General features: G+C 37.1%; 1 protein-coding gene across 1 annotated transcript; it reads right to left on the bottom strand.

The window, feature by feature from the left end:
* Positions 1-400: 400 nt before the first annotated feature.
* Positions 401-20001, bottom strand: LOC148074048 (homeobox protein aristaless-like 4). Its single transcript, XM_087798271.1, has 5 exons — positions 19713-20001; positions 9435-9497; positions 7535-7848; positions 1033-1161; positions 401-974 (listed from the first exon to the last, which is right to left on the bottom strand). Exons 1-5 carry the CDS (start codon positions 19999-20001, stop codon positions 654-656), a joined length of 1116 nt encoding a protein of 371 aa, XP_087654397.1. The 3' UTR covers positions 401-653.
* Between the last annotated feature and the right edge of the window lie 5858 nt (positions 20002-25859).

The following is a 25859-nucleotide window of genomic DNA, read 5'->3' as shown; positions in this document are numbered from 1 at the left end:
CTTAAAAGGTCAAGACAAAACAGAGACAAACACAAGAGTCTCAGAAAATCAAGGAAAAGCCTGCACAAATAAAAGTGTCTTAAGCTGTTTCTTGAAGGAGTCGGTTGTGGTATTTCTTGTGTTGTCTCTGGGTCAATGTGAACATCCTCCGCCACTGCATATGTATTTATGGAAGCCAGGGAGGTTGTTTACTTTGACCCAGAGACAACACAAGGGATACAACAAACTCTTTTGTTTTGGGGCCTTTGGGTCAACTTGACCCTGAGATAACATAAGGGTTAAAAAAAAATGAAGCTAAAACTGAATTGTTATAGTCAGCACAATTTTATCAATCCACTTATGATACGCCTAATTTTTGATTAAGCATACTCTCATGAAACCTAATATTTATCTGGGACCTGTGACAATGTTGGAGAAAAGAAGTCCCACAGCTGAAATGATCCTGTTCAGCATCTGCAGCTTGTTGCTGTCTCTACTGTTGTCATAGTTGAGTTGACAATGGACTCAGTTACCTCTTCCGTCTCTCTCCATTCATCTGACCTGTGTTATCATTAGTGCTCTCAAGAAATCTTTCTCCACCCCCCCACAGCGTTTGACAATGGCTGTTCCAGAGAAGGGGCCGTGTGGGGGTAAGGTGGAACTGGACTAGGACATCATGTGGCCCAAGAGATGGCTGCACTGTGTTCCTTGGCCTTCATACGCAGTGCAGCAATGCTCGATGACTTGCGGTCTGGATCAACGTTTAGATCATAGCCATTCATCACCCCGCCCATTCCGGGTCCCCCAAAAAGACTGCCCATGTGTGTCTGTCCCATATGACTGCTCCCGGGGCTCGGTACGCCCAGGAAGTCGGAAACTCCTCCAGGGCCGTGAGGGTGAGGTGGCATGCAGGAGGGGACGGAGTCACAAGGGACAACGCAGCCTGGGACTGGCGAAGCGCCACTACTCCCACCGATCCATGACGGATTCTGGATCTGAAAAAGAATCAAGTCAGACACTGAGCTGACTGTTAAAACAGTAGGACTCTTTTACCTGCGCATAGTTCTCTGGCCGGGTTAGTAGAGGGAGCTCGTAGGCTGAGGAAAAATGTGTTCGGACCTGTTGCATCTGGCCAAACCGCTCTCTCTTCCTCCATTTAGCTCTACGGTTCTGGAACCACACCTGTAAAGCAAACAATTATCCGTCCATCAAATGTTAAAGTGTACATTGGTGCCATCAAGCTAGCCATATGCATAAACAAGGCTCAAGCTGATGAATGATAGATCCTGGTTCTGAACCAATATTTTCTGTCTAAGCATGTCACAGCGCTCACTTTTAGTTTGGGTGACAGAAGATCTTAAGTGCATTCACTCAGGACAGAGCTAAAAGAAGAACTATGTGTGATGTGAAATGTGGTTTGTTTGCGTGCAACCATTGTGGAACCACATCTGCAGAGGAAACAATCATCCATCCGTCTAGAAAATAGAGTTGGCACTTTGTTCGCATAACATCAACGGAACTACTTTGTTGCCAAGAAAGCAAAGTCGCAGCACATAACTCAGGTGAAACGCGTACACAAAAAGATGTGAAAACAGAGCCTCTCTTCTAGCCACTAACCTGAACCTCTTTTGATTCACAAGCATCTGACCAGCAGTGTGGAGAGAACCACATCTGGGCCTGTAGCCGTTCATAAATCACTCTAAGAAAGGTGCGCTCTCCCCCACATGTCAGCACAGAAGGGAATCCCTCTTTATAATCGATGAAACAAAAGCACAACTTCTGAGCAAGGCTTTTATCTGTCAGGAGATTTAAGATGGGAAAACAGAAAGATGGATGGACATAGATTGGTGTACGTCCCACTGTTACCTAGAAATCAAAGCCTCAAATTACAGCTATTTTTAAGGTGTATCTGGAGTTTGTGCTTAGGATTCAATTTCGTTTTAGCGAGAAAAATATATTTTTGGGAATGTCCAAACTGTAATGATTCACAACTTTGGAACATCAGCTCAAACTTTGATTGGCTTCATATCCATCCCAATCAGCTTGTGGCTTTCCCCGTCCTTGACATGTAATTTCCTCTTGGTCAGCTTGAAATCCACTTCTCCGTCACCATTTATTTTCCCAGAAGTTTAGAATGCATAATGGGAAAACCAACAAATCTTCCAAAATGTAGTTTGTGTGCAGAGAACGGAGGGATATTTATCAAGTTGATCTCTGAGTGCCCTGAAGTGCCGTCATCTTTCAGGCTGTTTTTCTCCCCAGACGGACCACGAGCGGCTCATTCACACACCACCTGTGATGAATATAACTGATGTTTTTGTGAGAGGCTGACGCAAGTTAATGTCCTGTGACATTCCTCATGTCAGCTGGTGAAATTAAAGGACAGCTCGCCCTTGCAGAGAAGTAAAACGATATCTAAGGTTGTGGTTGAACCCTAATGTCAAGGTGAGGGGTTGTTGCACTTTGAGTGATGTCATGTGTTTGCTGGGGAATTTGTTGCCTGTCAGGTTACACCAGAGGTTTGATGGGATATTATTGTTGAAGGTCTTTCCTGGCTTGTTATAGGTAGTATCAAGTGACTGATCTAATAAACATTATTATTTTTCATGGAAGTGAATAGATAGTTCCGCTTTGAATACAATTTGACAGATTCAACCTCATTTGTTTATTATTTTTTGTCAATCTAATTCAATGTCTAAATGTAATAATGTGGCCACTCATTTATTCATATAAAATTATTGAATTTAATCAGAAAAAGTGATAAATCAGACAGAATCATACAAATACCTTTACAGTTAATTCATTATTTTTATGAAAAAGTATTTTTAGTATGTTAACTACTAGCAATAATTGGGAAAAATCTGATTATATTCCCCAAAAAATGTGGAAAAAGTAACATCCTTTTAGTATTTTAAGTATTTTTGGTTTATTCTCTAAAGTTTACATTTTGTGCATGTATTCTCTTTTCGGTTTTGTAACGATTGTCCCTACACGAAAGGCGTCTGTCTGTCTAGTCGCAAAATAACTCAGAATTACCATGTTTAGAATTACCACAAATCCCTCTCCTCGAGTGTCGAGCGACTTGTGGTTCTTTCTTTGTTGAGCCTATGTATGTGTGACATGTGAGTCCAGAACGCTACTGCCACCTGTTGTCCCATTGAGCTTGATCCTATTTTAATGTTCAAATAATACAAAATGATTTGGGTCACTTTATCATTTACATAATTTTGAAATAATTGTGCACTAACAAATGTTAACCGTTACTTGGATGTCTTTAACAATCCTTAAAATTACTCATGAAAAACTTTACTTTCTGGTCAACTCATTAATTTTATGTGATATTATGATCTAATTAAACAAAGCATACGGTTGTCAACTTGTCTTTCGACATAGCCCAACCTATCTTTATCTTTTTCCTGCTCTGTCACCTATTTTTTCTTGCTATCCCGTCTCTCTCCCTCCTGCCTTTTATGTCAGCGAGGGGAAGTGGGGATATTAGAAAGTGAGATGGGAGAATGTTCAAACTGGAGCTTGTTTTCATTTCATGTTTAATTTCCTGACGCCTAAGCCCTTAGCTTTCCGCGGCTAACCCCTTTGACCTTTTGGAGGCGTGCAGACAAGATTGGCGGACCGGGCATATACACACACACATCCACCCAGGACACTTCTAAAAAAAACTAAAACATGCTCTTATTTGAAGTTTATTTGATGCATGAAGTGTCTTACAATATCTATTTCTTACAAACAAGCATATAGAGACAGAACCCACAAACATAAAATGCTTTCAGTGCACTTCAGTGTGTCATGTTTCACAGAGGGTGTACTCTGTTGCCTAGCCTTTGAACGGCAGTAGAGGCGAGAGCCGAGCCAAATACTTTGGCAAAGAGATCATTCGGGGAACATTATGAAGTCAGATGTGTCCTTTGCTGCTCTGTGTCTCTTATTCCCCAACTTTGAAGCTTTTTGGGGTTTTTTGTCGACGCAGTTCCATTGGTATCTTCACACAAGAATCGTGTCCTAAGATCGAACTGTAACTAATAATGATGTATGATGATAAAAGTTTGAACCTTGGGTTTTAAATTACTTGCTAAAATGATTACGTTTTATAGTTGCAATAATCTAAAGTTTCTTTTTTGTGTCATTGGTCTGGTTGTTTTTATTTTCTATTGTTTGAGAGAAAAGAACAATATTAATCCCTGCTGGTGGAAACTAAAGTAGCTAATATTAAATACAGCAGAATGTAAAATCTGTTTAAAACTATAAATTACTTCATGAAAACACTTATTTTCAGTATTTTGATTGCACACAATAATGTGTTTATGTGAAAACTCTCTTTCTTTTACAACTATTTTGAGGTGTGATTGAAATTAATTTATTAGATTAATTAATTAATTGCTTTATTTTTGGAAATTTTGTCATCTTTAGAGGTTTTTTTAAGAGTACAGAAAGCAAAACGCAACTGTGTCTCACTATATGTTAATATGTTAATATCTTTAAATTTAACTAAATGTTTCTCCTACTGAGTTAAGACTTAAACTCATGCTCCTGCTTATTGGACCCATTTAAAAAATAGATTTCAGTTTATGGGTTTTTGAGGCTGCTGTCCTCTACACTTTTGTGGTTGCTGATCTAAATTAAAAAAGAACAATGTTTGTTCTGGCAAAAATATTTTGTGAAAGATTGGCACTGCTTATTGGGCTCAACCCCCCCCCCCCCCCAGCCTATAATGCTAGACTGTGATGCAGTAATTGCTAAATATGTTGACAGCAAAAAGCAGCTTACAGGGCCATTAAAGAGTTTTATTTATGCTCCGTAGCCACCAGACCGAGGAAGAGAACCAGGGCGGAGTGCACAACTCCAAAAGCTCCTTTGAAGTCCAGCCGTCTCACCTCATCTCTGTCATCCAGGACGGCCACGATTGATAGAGTGCTTCGGCAGGCGATCACACCGCCTCCTACCTTAATTCGGTGAGTCAAGTCTGAAGTTTCTCAGTTAATCGTGGCAGATAAATGGAATGCAGCGAATTATGCAGAAGTGTATCAAATTTTATGAACGTATTCATCTTGAGAGTGGAAACGTAAAGCTCTGATATTGTCGTTTTTGTGTGAAACATCTGTAGAGATTCTTGCTCTGAAGATGAAAAGGGATTCTGCATTAGCCTGCCAAGCTTTCCATGCCCCTTGGTATCCTACAATTGGATATCCCTGGTCTTTGTCGTGATGGACCTTCAGTTAAAATTGTGGGGTTTAGTCTTGATTGCATGCATATTCGTGGCTCTGATTCGCAGCACGATGGGTCAAACCTCACAGTGACTCAATAGAATTTGCTGTGTGCCTGTCAGAAGTGAAAGCTAATTATATTTATGTGGGGAATAGATGTGCTGCATGAATGTTCTTATTTAACTGTACCACCACAAGGACCCGGCCAGGCGTTCTGTTCCTGACTTTGTCTAGGACTACACGTGGAAATTGAACCTGGCATCTCAAAGTGTTTTTTTTCTTTCAAATTGTTGCCAAAAACCTTTGATGTTTTAGATTTTTTTTGGTGGTGTGTTTTTCCTCACTAGCTCTGGAGTTGTGTGTGTGTTGAGGTGCACAGTAGGACTTTGGAGAAATCCTTGGCCTTTCACCCTCATGCAGCGTCTGCAGCCTGTAAGATTGGTGGATTCTCTCAATCCCAAAAATCTTAGTCTGATCCAAACCTGGCAGGCACAAAGAGAGATGCAGAACAATGGGCCTTGATTTTGGCCGGTTCTTGTCAAGATGCCACAAATCAACATCAGCAAAGAACACAGACACCAATACAAAGACGCTTGTTAGTGTCTCAGACATGTATTGTTCTCTTGTCCAAGTCCGCAAGAGCAAAGAAGCACACAATATTTTCCTATACTTTTAAATATATCGTGGGAAAGAGGGGGGATTAAACATCAAGAAAAGTAACATGCACATATTTGCAGGTATTGTTATTTTTTGTCTTGCAATTAAACCTCCGGCCACTAGTTAGCAGCAATAATTTCAACCTACATGACAAAGCAATCCCTGTGATGCCTGGGGATGAGAGGATACAGTCAACTGATAAAGCGGATTTTTGGGAAGATTTTTTTTTTTCTAAATAAAGGAAGACAGTCTGCACCATAAGAGTAAAGTACGCTGTTCTTTAAATTTGCAATCACAACTGTCAAGACACACCAAGACAATTTGACATTACAGGTTAACGTAAAAATGAGGGAATCCTGCTTAACGGACTATTCAAGAGGTTTACTTTTGAAACTACAAGTAACATTGAAATATATATTGTATCGTTGCCTATGTATTGTGATTGAACACAGAACTATGCCTACAAGGCCACACTAAAGCTAATCGCTCACCTGCAAGGCTTGCAGAAATCTGGAGCTGACTCATTAATGCATGATAGTTTTGTTTCATTCTTTACATGCATGCTGAGGCATCCATATCAAATATTGTAAAAGGTCAAATAACATGTTCTTATTGTACGTATTGATCCATTCCACTCTATTTTAGCCTATTTAATTATATCCAAAATTTCTCACACAGCTCTGTCATACATCTCAGTGACTACATTTATATTGGATTTGGATGTCACCCTCAACTAGAACTAGAAATTTGTCACATCCTTCTCAATCTGTCTTCAGGCAATACAGACAGAACACTTTTATTTTTTTTATCTCTTGTGCAACATACTAGTCTCCGTCAAAATATCAGTTGTGCACAAGGGAAGGACCTGCTTTGATTAAACTTTTTTGGATATCGTTGAAGTTAACAAATCATAATAATTTAGGGGTTTTGTGAAGCAAATTTGGAAACTCAGGCTTAGTGAAAAACATGATGTTTACTTAAATGATCAACACAAAATACGAAATTTCAATGTGTTGATGATGACCATGTGGTGAAACTTTGAAGACAAGTTTTCTCTACCTGGGCAAGTAAAACAGACGGAATTTTAGCATTACACATTCAAGGTCAATACATTTCTGAATGTATCAAATTATTTTTCAGCATCATGACTTTTTAAAAAAAATCTGCATTGAATCTTAGGCCAAACGTGGCTTGCAAAGTCAATTTTTGGCCCCGCCAGATGGTTGTCTCAAGATAAAAGTAGATTAATGTTCATGTTGATATGGTGACCTATAAAGATGCTAATGTTTTGGATGAGATAGTTAACTTAGATTATTTATGTCAACACTTATACAGAGAGTTTTCTTATGAGTAAATTTGATGTCAAAGTAAAGGATTCTCTTGGTTAGTGTTTGACGAAGGATGTAACATGTACATCATGGTAGATTTACAATTTGTCCAGCTGGTAACTTGGATGGCAAAGTTGGCATTAAAACGAGGACAATATTTCATGAAGCTTCATCAGCCCATCACTACTATCCAAGTTGTTAAAATGTCAATTAATTTATTCTTGCAAAATCTCTGTATTTCTGACCTACATATAGATATATTTATCAACTGATAATATCCCTATCATCTGTTTTGGATGAATCAGGGAAAAAAACAGGAGTAGAAGGAATCTTTATCATCTTTGTCCTCACCTGTACACGAGCTTCCGTCAGGTCTGTCCTCAGTGCCAGCTGCTCGCGCGCATAAACATCTGGATAGTGTGTCTTTTGGAAAACCTTCTCCAGCTCCTCGAGCTGATAGCTGGTGAACGTTGTACGATTGCGTCTCTTCTTGCCTTTGTTGCTCTCCACGTCGCTCTTATCAAGAGGACTGGAAAGATCGGATCCCGGTCGATCATTTGGTCCCTTCACGCCAGTGTCTTTTAGGTTCAGGTAACTGCCTTCCATCCCGGGTGGATCCACACTTGGAGGCAACTCTGAGTCGTTGAGGCTGCTACTGTCTTTCCCTAGAAATACACAGACAAGCTTTGAGTCAATTGTTCAATAATCAAGGCAGTGTTTAAAGAAATAGTGGTTACAATGAGAAATAAAATCGGTACACCGATTAATTGCAGTGTTTCGTTTCACAATACTTTTTTGTCTTTCAAATCATATTTTATTGATCTATTTATTGAATTATTTATCGTAGCTATTTTATGGTTAATATATTTATTAAGTGTATGTAAAATAATTTGATACTTTTTTTTAAATAATGCAAATATTCACGTTTGTTCATTTTTGTTTTGCAACAAAGCTAAGATGGCAGCAGTCATTACATCTCCCGCAGCTAAAGGAACAATTAATCCTGTGAACTTCTGGCAGTGACTTAGGAGGATACAGTGGAATCCAGCAGCTTGTAAAGCTGATGTTTGGACATATTTTGTTTTTTAAAACAAATGGAATCAGTTACGACCTCGTAAAGACATGGTCTGTAAATTCTGCAACACCAGAGTAAAGTACTCAACAAGACTTCAAATATTCTTGATCCTTTAGTACCCTGATGTACTGTACGTACCATGATGTGTTTTTTATCGCCAGATTCCTGCCAATACACACGCGTAGTTACAATAGTTAGTTAGTGTCAAAGACCAGGGTGTTAACTTCCACTGCACATCGTCTTATTTACTTCTAAACATCTTGAATTTAGTGTTACTTCCTCTTAAGGAGATCATATAATGAGGGATTAACAGGATTGTGGCACAGACGGCAATAAGGGGTTGAAAGAACAAAGACAAGAAGGCAGTGATTGTTGAAGAAAACAGAGAAGTAAGATGATGTCAGAATGGCTGCTGCAGTTGGCCAGCACTAAAAAAAGCAGAGGGATGCCGGACAGATGCGAGGCCCCCTCTCCAAATGATCTTTAGAGTAATCTGCTCACTAACTTGTCATGTTTTCTTACACAATTCAATAAGGAAAGAATAATGAATGAATGGAATATTGTCATGATGACAGAGAATAGTGGTTCCCCGCCATACGGCTGTCCACCTTCTGTGGTTTTACTGTTTCATGAATTTCTTTATTTAAACATGTTGTAGCTGCAGTCAGTCCTTGGTGGGTTTGCTGGGCGGCAAAGCATTACGGGAGCTGTTCAGGTTATCATTTGTAAAGGTTATTGAGAGGGAGGATACGTCAGATGCAATGTTGAGATAGTAAGTTAAGGTAAGAGTTGTTTAACAAATATTTTCAATTAAACTTAAATTAAATTAAGCTAATTTGAAAAAGAACTAGTTTCTGCTTTAGTCTTCTGTTATTTTGTTAAACTTAAATTGACTAGTTGAGAAGGAGGACTCATTTACAATGAGCGTGTTGGATGTCACTATGGAAACTGTTATTTTTTGTGTGTAATGGGCGCCTCACAAGTCGGTAAAAGTGTCTGTTCATTGTCATTCCGCAAGTGACATTTGCGTCAAGTTCACATCGCCTCTGTTATGTGTTATTTTGAGCTTCAGAAGCCTCATGTGTTTGCAGCCAAGACCAAAAATTTGCACAACGTTTCTCCTTTTTCTGTTTGGGTGAAATGTCACTTCATATTGCCGTGACCCGTGACACAAACCCCATGCCGCTTTTTCTCCAAAGTCAGCGCTGCCCTCGCCCTCATATCTCTCAATCACGCCACCTGAAACCCGAGCCAGTCCAATCACAAACCGTGTATGGTGGGTTGACGGCACGTACCCCCGCAGACGTAAACAACATTGTGTTTGTCACCTTCAATTTTCAGAGACTCCATTTTGTGACAGACCCGACTCTGTTCCTGTCAGCGTTTGCTGGCTTTTTTTTGTTTCCTTTTCAGAGATGAAAAACGCTGTCCCTTCTCCTTCAATAAACAAACAGTGTTGTGGATAAATAAGCTCGGGGGCGCCGGTGGCCGGTCAGTGAGAACAGAGTCCTTTGCTGGTGTGTTTGACTTCTCTGCGAGATCTCGTGAAGGGAACCTAGTTGTCACTGTACTCGTCCAAAACAGCACTAAACCTCTTGGCAGGGCCTCATAATTGATGTTATGATTCATGAATGTTCTTGTTGCCTCTTGATTTTGTCTAAAGTTGGAGTTATTCTTTTATTTTCTACAAATTAATAATGCAATGTTTCTTCTTAAAATGTCTTCTGGTTAATATGTTGCATTTTTTACACTTAAAATATTAAACACAGCCCAAATTAGGTGGAAAAGTATGCAATATATATTATTATAAGTGTTTTTTTCTTTTCAAATCACATTAATCTTATGTTTTAATCTCTAACTGTTGGCATTGTCAATTATTACAATTATAATTTAATCTCTTATAGTTATTTATTTGATTTGGCCCGAAAATTTAGATTCTGGCACTACCAAAAAAGATCTACTAAGGTTGCAGAAAGTGTCAGCGAGCTAATGATAATGTTATAAAGACAAGTTTACTCTAAGATGAAATGGTTAATTCATAGTTACTTTGTTGTCTAAATCTGTTTCCTCTAGGTGACTTGTGATGGTGCCATGACCACAGAACATTCTGCTCATTCAAGATATTGCCATTCCACTTCATCCAAAACAAAGTCAAAAGTGACCTTCTCTATGTAAACATGACCATGATGTTCTCAGGTCTTGTTCAATATTGGGCCTATTTCTTCGCGTTTCCATGTTGACTTTTGTTACTTCTACCGACCTAACGCCAACTTGTCGTTGTTCCATTCGCATAAATGGGAACAGAGCTGACACCCATGGACACAATTGAATCGGGCTGGCTTGTACGACAAGCATTAGTCCAGAGCTGTCGACAAAATGCATGTTTGTTTTTATGAATTCTGCTGCCTTTGACAGGGTCTTCAAATCACCCGTCCAAACTATACCCGCCCGTCCTTCTCTGATCTCTGGTTCCAGCTCTCGACAGCTAGAGAACCCTTATGAAACGGCACATTCAGTCCAGCTGGAGTTCATGACCTCATTGCAGTGGTCCACCTGTCAGACCCTCTTATAGTCTCCATGCTGGCAGATGTTCTCATACTCCAGCTCTGTGCAATATTGTCACTCTGGGCCCCGGGGTTGGAGCACCATGTTTAGAAGTATGACGGGTCGAGTCCCTGCATTAGCATTTGTGGGAGAAAATACAGGATGCCCTTGAGCAATGCATGCAAATATCCTGTTTTCTCATTTTGCTGAACAGATGTAAAGTGAACGCAGGAAAAAGTTTGGAAACATAAGGTTGTTTTAACAGAAGTGCAGCGGTTGTTCTTAAACCAAATAGAACATATAACGAAGGCGTAAATGTTGCAGATGCTTATAATTGCAGATGTACTTAAAATAACATAGAGGTGGGGGGTAATTAAATACAAGTGTTGATTTTCTTTTTTTTCAGCCACAGTCTTCTGCTGACATCATCCACTTCAAAGCTGCTTTTAAGAGGTCTGGCAAGAAACAAGTGTTTGTCGAAGGTTTCTAGAGGATATTGAATACACTCATACAGTCATTGTGGGAATACTATCTTGGTTGATAACGTAATGGAAACATTAAGGCGTTGAGACTATTCGGTTTGGGATTTGAATCATTCAAAGGAACTTCCTTTTGTGTCCAAAGTCCTAAATAATATTCTCACTAAACATTTTTTTAAAATAATGTTTCAAGTGAATTGTACTATTTTAATATAAGTTTAAATATAATACAATTCATGCCGGTGCATATTACAAAATACCTGTAAAAGTTAGATTTTCTGTCTTTTACAAAGACACTGTTTCTTTAAGTGGCATCCAAGACGTCAATCCCTTAAAGGAGCCATGCTCTCATTAGGCAAATTTGACAAGAAATATTAGCTTATCTTGGCTAGTTTGACAACCTTGCCACATCACATATGTACCTCCCGAGCTAGTCAATAAGTCATTTCTAGCTCGAGTTATTCTGAAAATTACCTCTCCTAGAATATATATATATATATATATATATATATATATATATATATACTGTATACGTATATTAAGTAATAGCAACTTATTATCTGATTTTGAACCTTTTAGTCAATTAAAGATCCATATGAGATATTGCTCGGGATTGTTTTCAAACATAATTTTTTTTACTTTCTTTTTCTTTTGTTTACCTTTTTTTTAAATTTGAAATAAATATATGTCAAAGACCTGATTATGCAATATCTATCTTATTCCATTAAGTAAGTAAGTAATTTTCATTTATATAGCGCTTTTCCAGACCAGGGTCACAAAGCGCTATTAAATCAATATAAATGTCAAATATTGTTGATTTTTATATATCATTATTTGTCGCTAGAATTGAAATAAGAAGTTAAAAAATGTTTAGTATAATCAATTCATCATTATAAGGATATCACTTATGTATAATGAAAAGCACCTTCTTTTTGTTTTTACTTGCACTGGGTTGGACGATTTCTTTCCTAACTTTGGTCAAATATTTCAACACTATATCAGTGGGGGTTTTCTCTCCATCTTGATTACCATCTTTTTTGCTGTCATGTTAATGTTAACTGCACGCATCTCCTCGCATCCCGCACGCTTAGCCGTTTCTTTTCAACAGCACAAGCGTCCTACTCGCTTTTCTTATTGGAGCCAAGATTCCACTGAGCTGGCTTCAGCCCTTTTGGCTTTAGGAGAAAAATCTGTCTTTTTTGACAGTTGTTTCTCTCAGCATTCATCAATACTGGAGAGGATCAGCACTGGCTGAGCCCCTCAATTTGCCAAAGTTATTTTCTGACAGGCAGCAGACCTCTTTAGTTAGCCGGGGTCAGATATTTACTAGGGTCAGCCGTTTAATCACTGCTGAACACAGAAAGAAAACATCAAAGTGTAATTTAAATGCTTGTAAAGCAGCAGGGCATCCTCCCCGTTTTTATGGAAGGGATGGAGCGGGTCAAGTGAAGGCAAATAAAAGAAACACTATAAATTAGTTACCTGGGGAAGGGTTAATGACCGAACATATAGTTGAAGAGGGAATGCTTTTAAAGAAAGTGCTCAAAGATTGTTCAGCCTGACTCCTGAATGAGTTATTGATTACATGTGACCTAAAATCCCTTTGATTAGTGTCCCCCAAAAGCTAACTAATAATTCAGTGTTTATACTCGAGTCACAGACGTTTTTTTGGCCGAGTTGTCCTGTCTCTCCGCACGCCAAGTCAAGATGCTGACTGCTGTTCTCTTACTGGAAGGGAGGCTCCCAGATGTTCCCGAGGAGAGATCCATGCCAGCAACTCATGCAGGAATGTATATTCCATGGGAAACCTTAAAAAACTCTCTGTTCAACATCAGCTCCTGGAAAATTGACACATGCATGACCTCACTACTGTCATAATACCTTTGGGCTGTGGCTGCATCCCATCAAAGAGCGCCGAGAAAGCTAGGTGAACCACGAAAAAAAGATAGTGAAACATCAGCTGTAATCAATTGATTGGGTTAAAAATGTTATGATCTGTATCATGGCTTTTTAAAATCTATTTTCCTGGAAAGAATGGATGCATGCTTGCCATGAAAGATACTGTTGAAATTGGATTGTAATATTTAAAGAACGTACCTTTTCACACACTGTTAACCAAACTACTACATCTGATAAAGACTATTCGTAAATATTTCCACATGTGCTCGTAATTACTCAAAATCATTAACACATGGGTAATTCATTCGATGAAGGAATATTTCATTGGCGTACGTGAGGATAAGGGATACATTCGAATTGTTGGAGAAGTTGTTTTGGCTCGTTGAGATGAGTTAAATTGTAAAGTACAGTTAAAAACGATCTTTTATCTCATAGAAGATCTTAAGGTATTTATCTTCCAGATTAATGATCTCTTTACAACCTTTTGGTCAGTTTCGACAGCTCTTCTTGCTCATTTTGTTGACATGTATTGTTTGTCTTGTAATGATAACTGGGCTAATTTCCTAAAGATTTTTTGAGTACATGCAGGAAAAATGCATGATTAATCAAGCAAGCACAAAAAGGTTTATGTATTTAAAGGCCATCAAAAGTTTATATAGTTTTGGTGCAAAGGAGCATATCAGTCTAAAATGTATGATTATGTTTTATTATAGTGTACCTGAGCTTCATCTCGGACTTATTTTATTTTATGGAAATCAAGTATTCAAGGGGTTTTGTAAGCTGCTAGACCTGAGGTGTGTGTGTGTGTGTTGGTATATATGTTGGTCCAGTATATGTGTTTATCCTCAAGCTTCAACACCAAAAACACTTAAATTCTTTCAGCTAGCTAATTTAACTAGCATGGATTTTACACTGCATTGGCAGCTGAAATGTTTCATTTTTGAAGATTAGAAGGTTACATTTACCACAAACAAGTTTTTTGTGCCTTCATCTTCTCATGCTGTAAATAAGTAGTTCTAAAATTGTGGGTTGGACCCCAAAGTTGTGTATTTATTGCTATGTACCTTGTAGCCCACAGTATAAAAGGACCTGTTTAGAAAAAAAGAAAATTTAAAGCATAAAAAAAATATATTGGTATATTTTATTTTTAACAATAACCTACAAAAACATCTTATTATCTTCAATTGTGTGTTTCCTTTTGTGTTGCTCCATTGGTATAACTTGACAAATATTATGTATATTAACTTAATAATATGTATTATGTTATTACAAAAGTTTATAACAAAGCTCATTGTAGGCCTAGGGGAATTTCACAGTTGCAAAAAGGTTGATGACCCCTGCTATAGTTTAATGGTTAAATATTATTTATAATTGTATATTTATAATTGTCTTATAATCAATAATAATATTATTAATTTTAGTAATTTGTTAATATGATTGTTGTTGTTCTTTTGCACTGTATGTTTTTAGAACACGTATCTATGTTTAATCTTTTTCTATACATCTACTGTAATATTGTTTTTGTGAAATGTACCCACTGTTGGATGAATATCCTAACTTATCTTAATTTAGAAAACCCTGCAGACAAGTAGACCATACAGCGCCGACTAATCATAGTGTAATCAGTCCATGTACAGAAAATATAATAATAATTTAAATAAATCTCAGGTTTAAGCTACTTATTTCGTTTTGTTTTACTGAGAATTGTTCCCTCTTGATTTGGGTCACAAATTGGGTCATTACAGAAAGTCTTAAAGCCAGAATAGTTAACAACCACTTCTGTAAATCCTGAAACACAAAACTGTGTTTTAATATACATGTCCCTAACACTTTACTCGTGTTTTATTTGGCTCATTTTGTTGAAATAACCAGTAATCTGTGGTTCGGAAAACGGCCCACATTGGTTCTTGAAAACTGGAATTTTTGTAAGTTCCCTTTCTTTTTAATGTCATGATGATTGCGGGTGCAAGTGTTTAGACACATAATGGACGCTCAATAATTAAATAGATCCAGTGATAATCATTGTTTATTGCCATCATTGGAACTGTTTAAGAAATGTATTTAGTAGTAGAAAGCTTTTCACAAGGTTAATTGTTGTCTCTTTTTCTTTTGTTTTTTATGATGAAGTATCTCACCTTTTGCTATTGATGGTTTTATCAGGTTTCATGATACCGTGTTTTAATTTTCAAAGGCCACTACAGTAGATGGCGCACTCTACTCTTTAATATTTGGCTTTGGAACACAAAGTCAATAAAACCCCATGTGTAATTGAACTGAAAGCCCCATCTATTGAGCCCTGAATACAGGTGTGTACTGACAAGAATCTGGCAAGCATTGCGTATCATGATACTGTAGTAAAGATGCAATATATTATGACACTGTAGGATCAAGAATATATTTTGAAGCCGTAACTGCTTTAATTTGTTTTCACACCAAAATATCTCCAAACATCAGCTTTAAAAGCTGCTGGAGTCGACGGTATCCTCTCATCCTCAGTTATCACCGGGTTCATTTAGCTAGTAAGTAATGACTTCTGCCATCTATCAGCCGGAAGTGTAATTGCAACACAGAAATTAGCACAAAAATTGTTGATATTTGCACGTTAATTAGAGAGAAAACATGAAATTTAAAAAAACATGCCAATTATATTAAAATACATACATGTATTTCAATGTATTGCTGCTGAATATCGATACAGTATGTGCAGAAAGAAAACCTTGCGCTATTTAAGTGTATTTTTTAGACCCCTGATAAGGATGCATCTGCACTTGATACTAGGACTTTGGCATTCAGCAAGTTCTGCCTTAGATTAAAATGCTCCCATCCTTACTCTGTACATTGGACAGACTTGCTGCTCTACATTACTTGGTGCGTTTATTTATAGCTTATTGAAAAATTCCAGACCATCGTATGTAATCCACGGTTTTGACCCAGAGCTCACATGACAACCAGGAACAGTTATTATAGGATTGCTGTATACTTTAATCCAGTAGATGACTATTAATTATTTATGAAATAATCCAATTAACTAAACTATTATATGGTAAAAATGAGAAAAATCGGATCCCATGCGCCTGTAAACACTTCTACACGTGTGCGGCTTTCTCAGAAATGCTCATCTCTCCTGGGTGTCTTAGATCATTTCCCGATCACTCGTGTCCATTTGTGACTAACCGCTTGTTTGGACAGTGTATTGTTGAGACGAGGTCATGTAAGCCAGTCCCACTTTGTCATCTCATGGACTTTCTCTGCCGCGCCGAGATTTGATGTTTGGGAGGTTGAATCATAACTATATGGTGCCAGAAATGCACATCTGCCTCGGATTAATGCAGATCTCTCCTGCGGTGCTGACTTGCATTCCTCGGCGCTCCATCAGCTCCAGGGGTTTTATTTCATTCACTTGAAGGCAAGCAGGTAGACGCCTCCATACTTGCCCGCCTGTCGGACAGGCTCATTGATTCACGTGCATTCAGGGGCCAATAAAGCGTGTGGCGGACTACTGTGTGGGAATTTATAGCAGCGAAGTCTGATTGAGGAAAGAGTGAATATTACACATTTATGGATTTTTAAGGTGGCTGTCTCATAAACAGTCAAGTGGTAAATCTCTCTCTGGACTTTTTTACATTTTAATTTGGATTAACTTTCCCATGAGCAAGACCAACATGCTATCAACCTCAGGATTTAGAAAATGTGTTTTTTCTTCCATTGAGCAGTGGTGGGCATTTCTAATAGGCCACATTATAATGTGTGACAATTGTTAGTGGCCGTCAAGCCAAAAGAAACAGACACAACCAACAAAAATGGTATTTTATGAGATAAATAATAAATAAACAAGCGATGAAAAAATATACTACATATTTTTGTAAACGCTGTGGCAATGAAAAAAAAGAAGCTAAAATTGTTGCATTATGTAATTTTATTTAAACTTTTTTTTTTAAAACATGGATATATGATATAAGGAAATTTCATTAAAAATAAAATGTATATACTTTTTTTTCCATGTTTTCAAAGTGACACAGTACGGATAAGTATGGATAAAAAAAATGTCACATTGAGATGAAATGAAAATAAAAAAACTTAAGTTAACTCGAGTTAATTATAATCATGCATATATTTTATATCACTGAATAAATGTTTTACCACCACACTAGTTATTCTCAAAGACTATGTTCTTTATTGTTTTGTCATGAAACACAGCTCCATAAATTGTCTCACCGAACACAGCATATCAAGCCACACTTCATCAGAATCATTTGACAATCAACAAAATGTAACACAGTTAATAAGGCCTTTCTACATGATAGTTTAGCTCACAACACAACCAACAACAGAGTTTTCAATGTGGCTCATCGACCTATCAGTGTGACACAGCTTTGTCACGTCCTGTTGACTATACCAACAACCTCAGTTACAGGATTGAATGTTTAGATTACACCTAGACCAGGTTTAAAATCTCCTAAATTCAAATTGAAATAATTTTCTACCGACCCTCATGTCGACCAAGTGTCGGGATTATTTCCATAGTAGACCATTTTTTTTTCAAATTAAAGGCACAAATGTATGTTTATTTTTATTTGTAGCAACTGGAGTTCAGTTCTTCATCTTCGTCCAAAAAGTCAAACTTAAAAACATCCAAATACCTCCGTACTGCTCGTCTGTATTGTCCCTCTTGTATTGAACCCTCGACATGAACAATTGTTCAAAAAATCTTTTTAAATAAGTTTGTATATTTTGTTCTTGTTTGTAGCGGTAGATCTAGATTTTAGTGTCATAAGTTACACATTGAAAGTGCGCAACATTTACGCCGATTGAAGGTGATCCAAAAACAAGCTTAAAGTATAGACTTGTTTAAGTGTTTTTGGAACAATTTCTAATGTTGAGGCTCAAATACAAGAGGGACGTCACAGACGAGCAGTATGGAGGTATTTGGATGTCGTTTTGGATAAAGACGAAGACAACTGAGCTCAAGTCGCTACATTAGCATTGATATACATTTTTCTCTTTAACTCCAAAAAAGAAGAAGAGATTACTCTGATAATAATCCGAAATAGTCAACATGAGTGTCAGTAGGAAATGAGTAAAATCTCAGTTTTGAATGAACTTTATCACTTTAATATTCTTTCTATGTTTGGTATTTTTTTTAAATATTATAAATGGCAATAATAATGAATGATAAATTGTTAATATAAATTGCCATCAAAAAAAAAAGAAAAAAAGATTTGGTTGAAACTTGATGCGTTCACAAAGAAACTGCCATTTGAAAGACGTAACGATTTTAGTGTTACTGGTTTATATCAAAATTTAAAAACTGTATCTCCCATTGCGGACCACACGAAATACACATGGCTTGTTGACGCCTTAGGCTTTGGCGTGACCCCAAACCATCCTCTCATGAGCCGCGGCGCCTTCATCTTTGTTGCAACGTTCTCAACAATAATAACCCTGCAGAGCCGTCAGAGTGTGATGTTGAATATCAATGCAGTTGCTTCTTTATGTGTAACACACCGACTCCATAAGCATCTGAAAACTGTTTGCTTATGGAAGATGTTCCCGGCTGACCTTAAATGTTGTCAAGTAACAACCATTTTAACTTTTTGTGTATCGAAGTGTAATTAAAAGACAGCAAAGTTGTTTTGTTACTTGTCAGAGAGAAACTTCTTGATGTAAATGTTTTATCTATGCTTTGATCTGATTGCGTTTGCAGTGTTCCTGAAATGTTGATTCCTCTTTCCTTCCTTAAAGTAATCTATATTTATGTATAATAAAATGGTCTGTCTTGTTTGAAACTTTTCTGTGATTATTTGACTTATGCTGTATTATTTTCCAAATTAAACTTGTTTTTTTTAAGAGTATGTTTTCTGTATGTTTTTCTATAGTAATGTCTCTTCAAACTTATTTTGGAGTGAATTACATATATCTTACATCACTAAGTGATTTACTATAATTTACTATAACATATATACATTTAAAATACATTTTAGTATAAATAAAATGTCCATTGTCCTTATGTATTACCTTAATAATTTTAGTATAAGGTAATATACAAGATTTTTCCAACCCTAAGTTGACTCTTGCCACAAATAAGGGTTTTTATTTATTTTAACAAGAACCATTTTAACAAAAAAACGACACAAATAATTAACCTATATGCATAAGCTTTTGATTTAAACACCCAAGTTTGTAATGACGACGTGTGTTAGTCAAAGTCTCACGCAAAATAAATGTACAATCTATTTTGAAATAAATATTAAATAAATATTTGTGTTGGTCATTATATAGTTGTTGACATTTTTAATAGTATATTGTTAACTTGCTTTTAGATTGATGACTTGTTTAATACAACATGGATAATAGAAACAAAAAAAAAAAGTATATATTGAATATTACATTGATATTTTATAGTAATTATATATGTATTCAATGATTCAACGTGTACGGTTGCGTATACAGATATAAATCGTTGATTTTAATTGTATTTATTTTGTATCTATTGCGTGTCTTTTTTCAAAGTGAGTAAGTTGTGCGCACTGACCATAGCAGGAGATGAGCGCTCCAGAGTCCTGGTGAAGCTTGTTGCCCTCGGGTGGAGTCTTGCAGCTCGGCCGCTGCATGAAGATCTGGTACTTGTTGAAGTTCTCCTCACCTCCATCTAGAGTCTGGCACTCCGGCTGGAAGGGGCTCCGTGACTTCTCCCCGAAGCCTTGTCCCTTTCCCGACAAGAACGTAGGGCTGTATTTGCTCTCAGCTGTGGTGAAAGTCCTGAACGTGTTCGCCTGGTGGTCCCGACTCTGCGCGCTGGACGGGCTGTAGTACGAATCCATCGAGGTCATATCACAATATGAGACGCACGTATCGGCGTTCATACCTAAAAAAAAGGTTTTATTAAATGTCAGAAAAAAGAGAGAGAGATCCGCGAGGTTATTGTTTCCCACCCCTTCTTAAGCTGCAGATATTCTTCCCCCTAAAATGTTCTGACAAACTGACGCACTCGCTGCATCTGGGTCTGGTTAGAATACGAATCAGATGTTTTCCAGACTGCGAATGCTAAAAGCCCCCTGAAGGGTTGTCGGGGGTATAGAAAAAAAGAAAGAAGGAATGCCTCGCGCGGTAGCCCTCAGTGGTTCTGACCCGGAGGATCCACGCACGTCTGAGAGTCTAAAGGAGGCCCACACCGGGACCAGCCTGAGTATATGCCACTAAAATGGGAGGTCAAGCTCACGGAGGATTTTTTTTTTCTTTTTTAAGGAGGAGAGAGAGAGAGAGACAACACATGACAGTAATGCAATTAAGGATGAATGTCACTACAGCGAGTCCAACAAAGACTCGACTTTCTCTTGAAAGTTCTCACTTTGGCGACACAAAGAAGATAGTTTGAAATGATTGTTTTCTTACAAATATGCAACTTAAATGGTCGTTGTTTTTGTTGTTATGTATTAATAGTTTGAAGGAAGTTAAAAATACAATTCTACTGGTTCACTTTTGTGTTGATTTTTTTTTCTGAAAAAAAAAGAGTTTGAAAAGCGAGTTGAATCTTGAAATGTATATTAAATGTATGAAATTCCAGAGAAGGTAAAGCATAAACTACTAGATCAAAAGATTTGTAATAAAACATATTATTAGACGAGGCTACTTTTCTCGTCGTTAGACCGTTAAATGTATTTTATTCAAAGTGATGTTTAAATTCTCACGGATTTATTTTTTCTTAAGAATGGAGGAGTGCGATATTTTGACACAGCAGATGTGCAGATTGTTTATCCTAAAAAAGTCGTTGTGCATAATCAGGTTTTAACGTTGGCTCGAATTTTACCTTCAATTTTAATAAGCCGATAATAGTTGCTCCACGCTATTTAAATATTAATTAATTTCGTTGTATAATAGTCATTGCGCTTAATTTCTTATTCACCTTGTGGCATAATTCTCTAACTAGTTGTGTATTTTATGCATTTATTAATTACATGCGTACATTTCACACTTTCCTAATATATTTTTTTTGAATAGTTTAATATTACACATTTTGAGAACTGTAACGAATGAACCTAGATATACATTTTATATCCCGCAGACATAAACGCCTTTTGCAGTATTTCCGGTGGTTTAGTTGATAACTCAAGAATTTAAAAATGAAGTCAAATTACTTGTTTTAATATTTCGATAATAAATCGTGTTGGGCTTGAACGCAAATGTATCTCACTTTTTAATTATATTGCGAATTAAAGCCGTGACGTCGATGTATGGCGCGGTGGGATTTTGACGTGAAGGCCTGCTGAGAAAAACCACGGCTGCGAGGAAGAAACGAGAAGGCTTTTTTTTTTCAGGCTGCTTATGTGTCGACCTCAATTTTCCAACATGCCATTTATAACTTCGAATTGTTTATTGTTCCTTAAGAACGAGTGGTTTTATTCTAACGTTGCAATGACAATAAAAAATACTGAACTGAACTTTTAAGTGTAAGGATATCTAACGTTTAAACTTTTTTTTATCCAATAAAGTACAACTTATTAACTATTTTTGCATCGTTCTGTGTTAAGTGTTTATATACAATTGGCTTAAAGTTAAGAAAAACGCATTGAATTTAGCCCAACATGATCAGTTCAGTTTTTCTCTATTGTAAATATTATAATGATTTTTTTTAATGACAGGGCGGTGGTTCAAAAAACAACAGCACATTTATATGGTATAATAACAGACCAAAAAGCATTTTAATGTTGCAAAATAGAAATTCTATTTAAATTAATTCAAATCTTTTTAACAGCAACATTGAAAATATTATACTGTTTCACAATTGTTACCTGAACATACGACGTCTTATTACTGTTATTTAAATAATGTTTCTAGAATAATTCAGCCACTTGGAGGGCAGTTTGTGGGTTGGCTCGATTTAAGATTCATATGTCAGAGCCATTATCCACATATATTTAAATTATACAGCAATTACTAAACCTAACCTTCCTTAAATATTTCTAAAATTATTTTAAATTAGAAATTGTATTTTTTCAACAATGTTTAAATGCATATTTAATCATATTCTTATTTATATATAATTAAGTAAAACGGACAATTAGACCAATATAAGATTTCCTGCTATCGATGTTTTGTAATTATTGTCATTGACAAGATGGTTTATTATATACTGTCGTTTAACTGTGTTTTTATTTGTTTTACAGTCAAAGCTTTTTTTCTGTTTTCGATTTATAACTTTCCAATGTTCAATTATAATTATTTACTGACACATAATTAATTTTCTGCTAACTTAAGAGGCTTTTAGATCCAAGTTGATGTTTAATTATGTACTGTAGAAATGTATTATTTCTCTGATCCCCTTTGTATCTTGTATCCTCGCCCTGACTGTGCCTCCTTTGTTGTGAATGATCAAAGGCAGTGCCCAAATTATTTATTTCATTTGCCACAATTTTATTTTAATTTAGTTCTTACACTTAAATCCTATGGTTATTGAAAGTGTGGAGAGATACTTCACATTGCAAACATAATACATTCATCAAATATCCCTGTTTCCAGTCAGTTTTAACCTTAAATGAATGAGCGAATGGTTTCACAAAATATGGATCAGATCGCCATTGTATGGTCTGGTAGAAAGTGGGGAAGGGGGATGGAAGGTTTTGGTATGTAGTTCAGGAAGCCAAAAATCCAAGCACAAACTTCAATGTAGGGTCACAAGTACAAGAAAGAAATCGCTGCTCACCTTAATAAAGTTTTACCTCACCTTACCTTAGTTCAGTCTGAACTATAGGCTATAATCTACACCCAGTGGGCAAAAATGCCACAATAATACCTTCGCCACCCTGACTGGCTCCATTCTTAATTTAGGAATCAAGGCCTCGGAGATGCTGATTTCTTGATTCCTTCCTAGCACTAATGTTTGGTACAAACATTCAAAACATGATTTAAATTCCTGGACGAACAGAATTACAGTATTTAGTTGTAACTTAAAAAAAGTAGTCATATTAAAATAAATTAAATTAAAGTTGATTTGAATGTATTTTGCTCCATTTGTTTAGAGGTACATTGTTGACATTTTGACCTAATACCACATCAGATCTCCCTGAAATAGATCGAATGCAGGAAAGTAAGGAAAGTGATTAATTATATTTATTAACAAGGAAAGTTAATATTCATTACCCTAAATACACGTAGGGTTGTGTGTCGTTGTATCACTTTATTTTGAGGGCAACTGGCATTTTCTAACCCTAGAAGTTTTTTTCAAGTAAGCAAACGTATCCATGTGTTGTGCTGTGAACAGGCTCTTCCATCAAGTCCACATCTGCAGGCCAAACTCTCACTGAGGCACAGACTTCTCTCTTAAAGGCACCTTTTTCTTTGGCACTTCCAGCTGGAAGCGTGTCCAGGTATTCTTGTGTTGCTTTTAGAGGACGGACTCTCCTCTGAGGGAGCCGCTCTGAGCCTCTGGAGGTTTTTGTTGGCACCGGTCCTTATGCATGTCAGCTGCTAAAGTCCGACCAAAAACTCCTCCAGCCATCACTTTCTTGTATGAAAAGCCATGACCAAACGACTAATGGGCTTTATGGGGTTCTGATGCCTGCTGTGGATGGAACCTCATATTTGACATTGAAGACAGATTTTTACAAACGCCAAACGTGAATGTCACAACATCTCTGATTGAAACTGGAGACCAACTTGACCCCATTTCCTGTTATGCCCAACCTTTTCCTGTTTGGGTAGAAAAAGGAGGTTGTCGGGGTATATCTCTCGAGAAAGCCGACTTCATTTAGGCTTTTAGTAACATCCACACTTATTCCTGGCTGTCGAAAAAGATCTAATCTGGTTTAATAACTCTACAATTTATTGAAAACTCAATTCAATCCATTTAAAAAACAACAACAGTTGAGCTGAATAATCTTAATTGCATTATTTTGCCAGTAGGAGGCAGATGAGATTGGATCATTGTCTGTACCAACACTATTCACCTAAAATCTTCTGAGGGCCAGGTTTTCAGAAGCATGTCCAGCTTGTGGGCAGGTAAACCCTTCTACTACTATTTCCTTGTAGTCAAACATATTTAAAAAAAGATACACAATGTTGTAAGTGTGTCCTCATGTTATACTGCAAGAGGCGTTCACGTCACAATGGAGCCTACCAAAGTTAGACTATGAATTCTTGGAAAGTAATACCAAAGACTGTTGCGTTGTAATACCACATAGACTCACAGAGCAATACAACGCAGCCTTGTGGAGTAATACTATGGAGCCTTGCTTTGCAGCGTGGCTTCCTGGAGTTATGCTATGAAGCATTGCGAAGTAAAACCACATAGCCTTGTAAAGTAGTACCAAGAGCCCTGCAGAGTAATACCACGTAGCCTCGAAGAGTAATCCCGCAGAGTCTTGCGGAGTAATACTACAGAGCTTTGCAAAGTAATTCTACACAGCCTTGCAAAGTAATACTACGAAGCCTCATGAAGTAATATCACAGAGCCCTGCAAAGTTATACCTCGGAACCTCGCGGAATAATACCACATGGCCTCGTGGAGTAATACCACAGAGCCTCGCCAAGTATTACCACAAAGCCCCTCAAATTGTGTGTACCGTGTACCATGTAAATATGTGTTTGAGGTCAGTAAATACAACCAGAATTAATACATATTATTTAAAAACTTGGAAAATGTAAGTATTGTGAGTGTGCCTTACATCCTGAAACATAAAGTAAATACTTCTCTCGTTGAATCTACCGTTGTGGGTTTTAACTTAAGATCGCCCTGAGAGGGCCATGTTGCACTAAACTAGAGCTCCTTTGCTCTTCATAAAAAAGCACTCTTTGACAAAAAAGTTATACAGATTGGCATAACTATTTTATTGTCTTTTTGATATCACATTCATTATTTAAGTGTAAATAGGACATCCTATAACTGATATAGCCCAGTCAGTGGCTTCATTAAGAGGTGCTTAAGAAGTTACTTGTAAGTTGTCATTTACAAAATAGCTCAAGTAGAAGAACTCACATTTCTCCGATCCTTAAAACTCTTCACTGGCTTCCAGTTTCTTTCAGGATCAACTTTAAAATTCTGGTTCTTACTTTCAGATCTATTCATGGTCAGACCTTCCATCAGTGATCTGATCCAGACTTACACCCCAGCTCGGGCTCTGAGTTCTGTGGATCAGAATCTACTTATGGTTCCTCGCACACGGTTCAGGACCAGAGGAGAGAAATCTTTTCAGACTGTTGCTCCTAAGCTTTGGAACGATCTTCTCTCTCTTTGCACTTGATGGATCTACTGACTCCTTTAAGAAACATCTTAAGACGTTTCTATTTGTTCAGGCTTTTCCTTGATTTTCTGGAACTCCTGTGTTGTTCTCAGTATTATCTTGATCTTTAAAGTATATACTTTTTTGAGTATTGTTTTGATTGTTAAAGCGCTTTGTGACCCTGGTCTGGAAAAGCCCTATACAAATAAATATTACTTACTTACTTCACCTACTTACTTTCTTAGAAATGATGATCAACAACTACTAAGCAATTCTTAGCTTGAGAAAGATTTCTAAATATGCGCTGAGGTCGTTTTTTCCATTTGAAAAATGTACTATCCACATGTGGTGTAACTACAAAATATTTCAACCAAAATCCGTCCACTATGCAATCCACTTTCATCTCCCTCCATTCAGCGTCAATTTTTCCCTTAAACCGGATGACTCGCTAAGAGAGAGTCCTG

The sequence above is a fragment of the Callionymus lyra genome, chromosome 8, assembly GCF_982586985.1.
Source record: "Callionymus lyra chromosome 8, fCalLyr1.hap1.1, whole genome shotgun sequence".
Lineage (NCBI taxonomy): Eukaryota > Metazoa > Chordata > Actinopteri > Syngnathiformes > Callionymidae > Callionymus > Callionymus lyra.
This window is presented reverse-complemented; position numbering and strand designations above follow the sequence as displayed.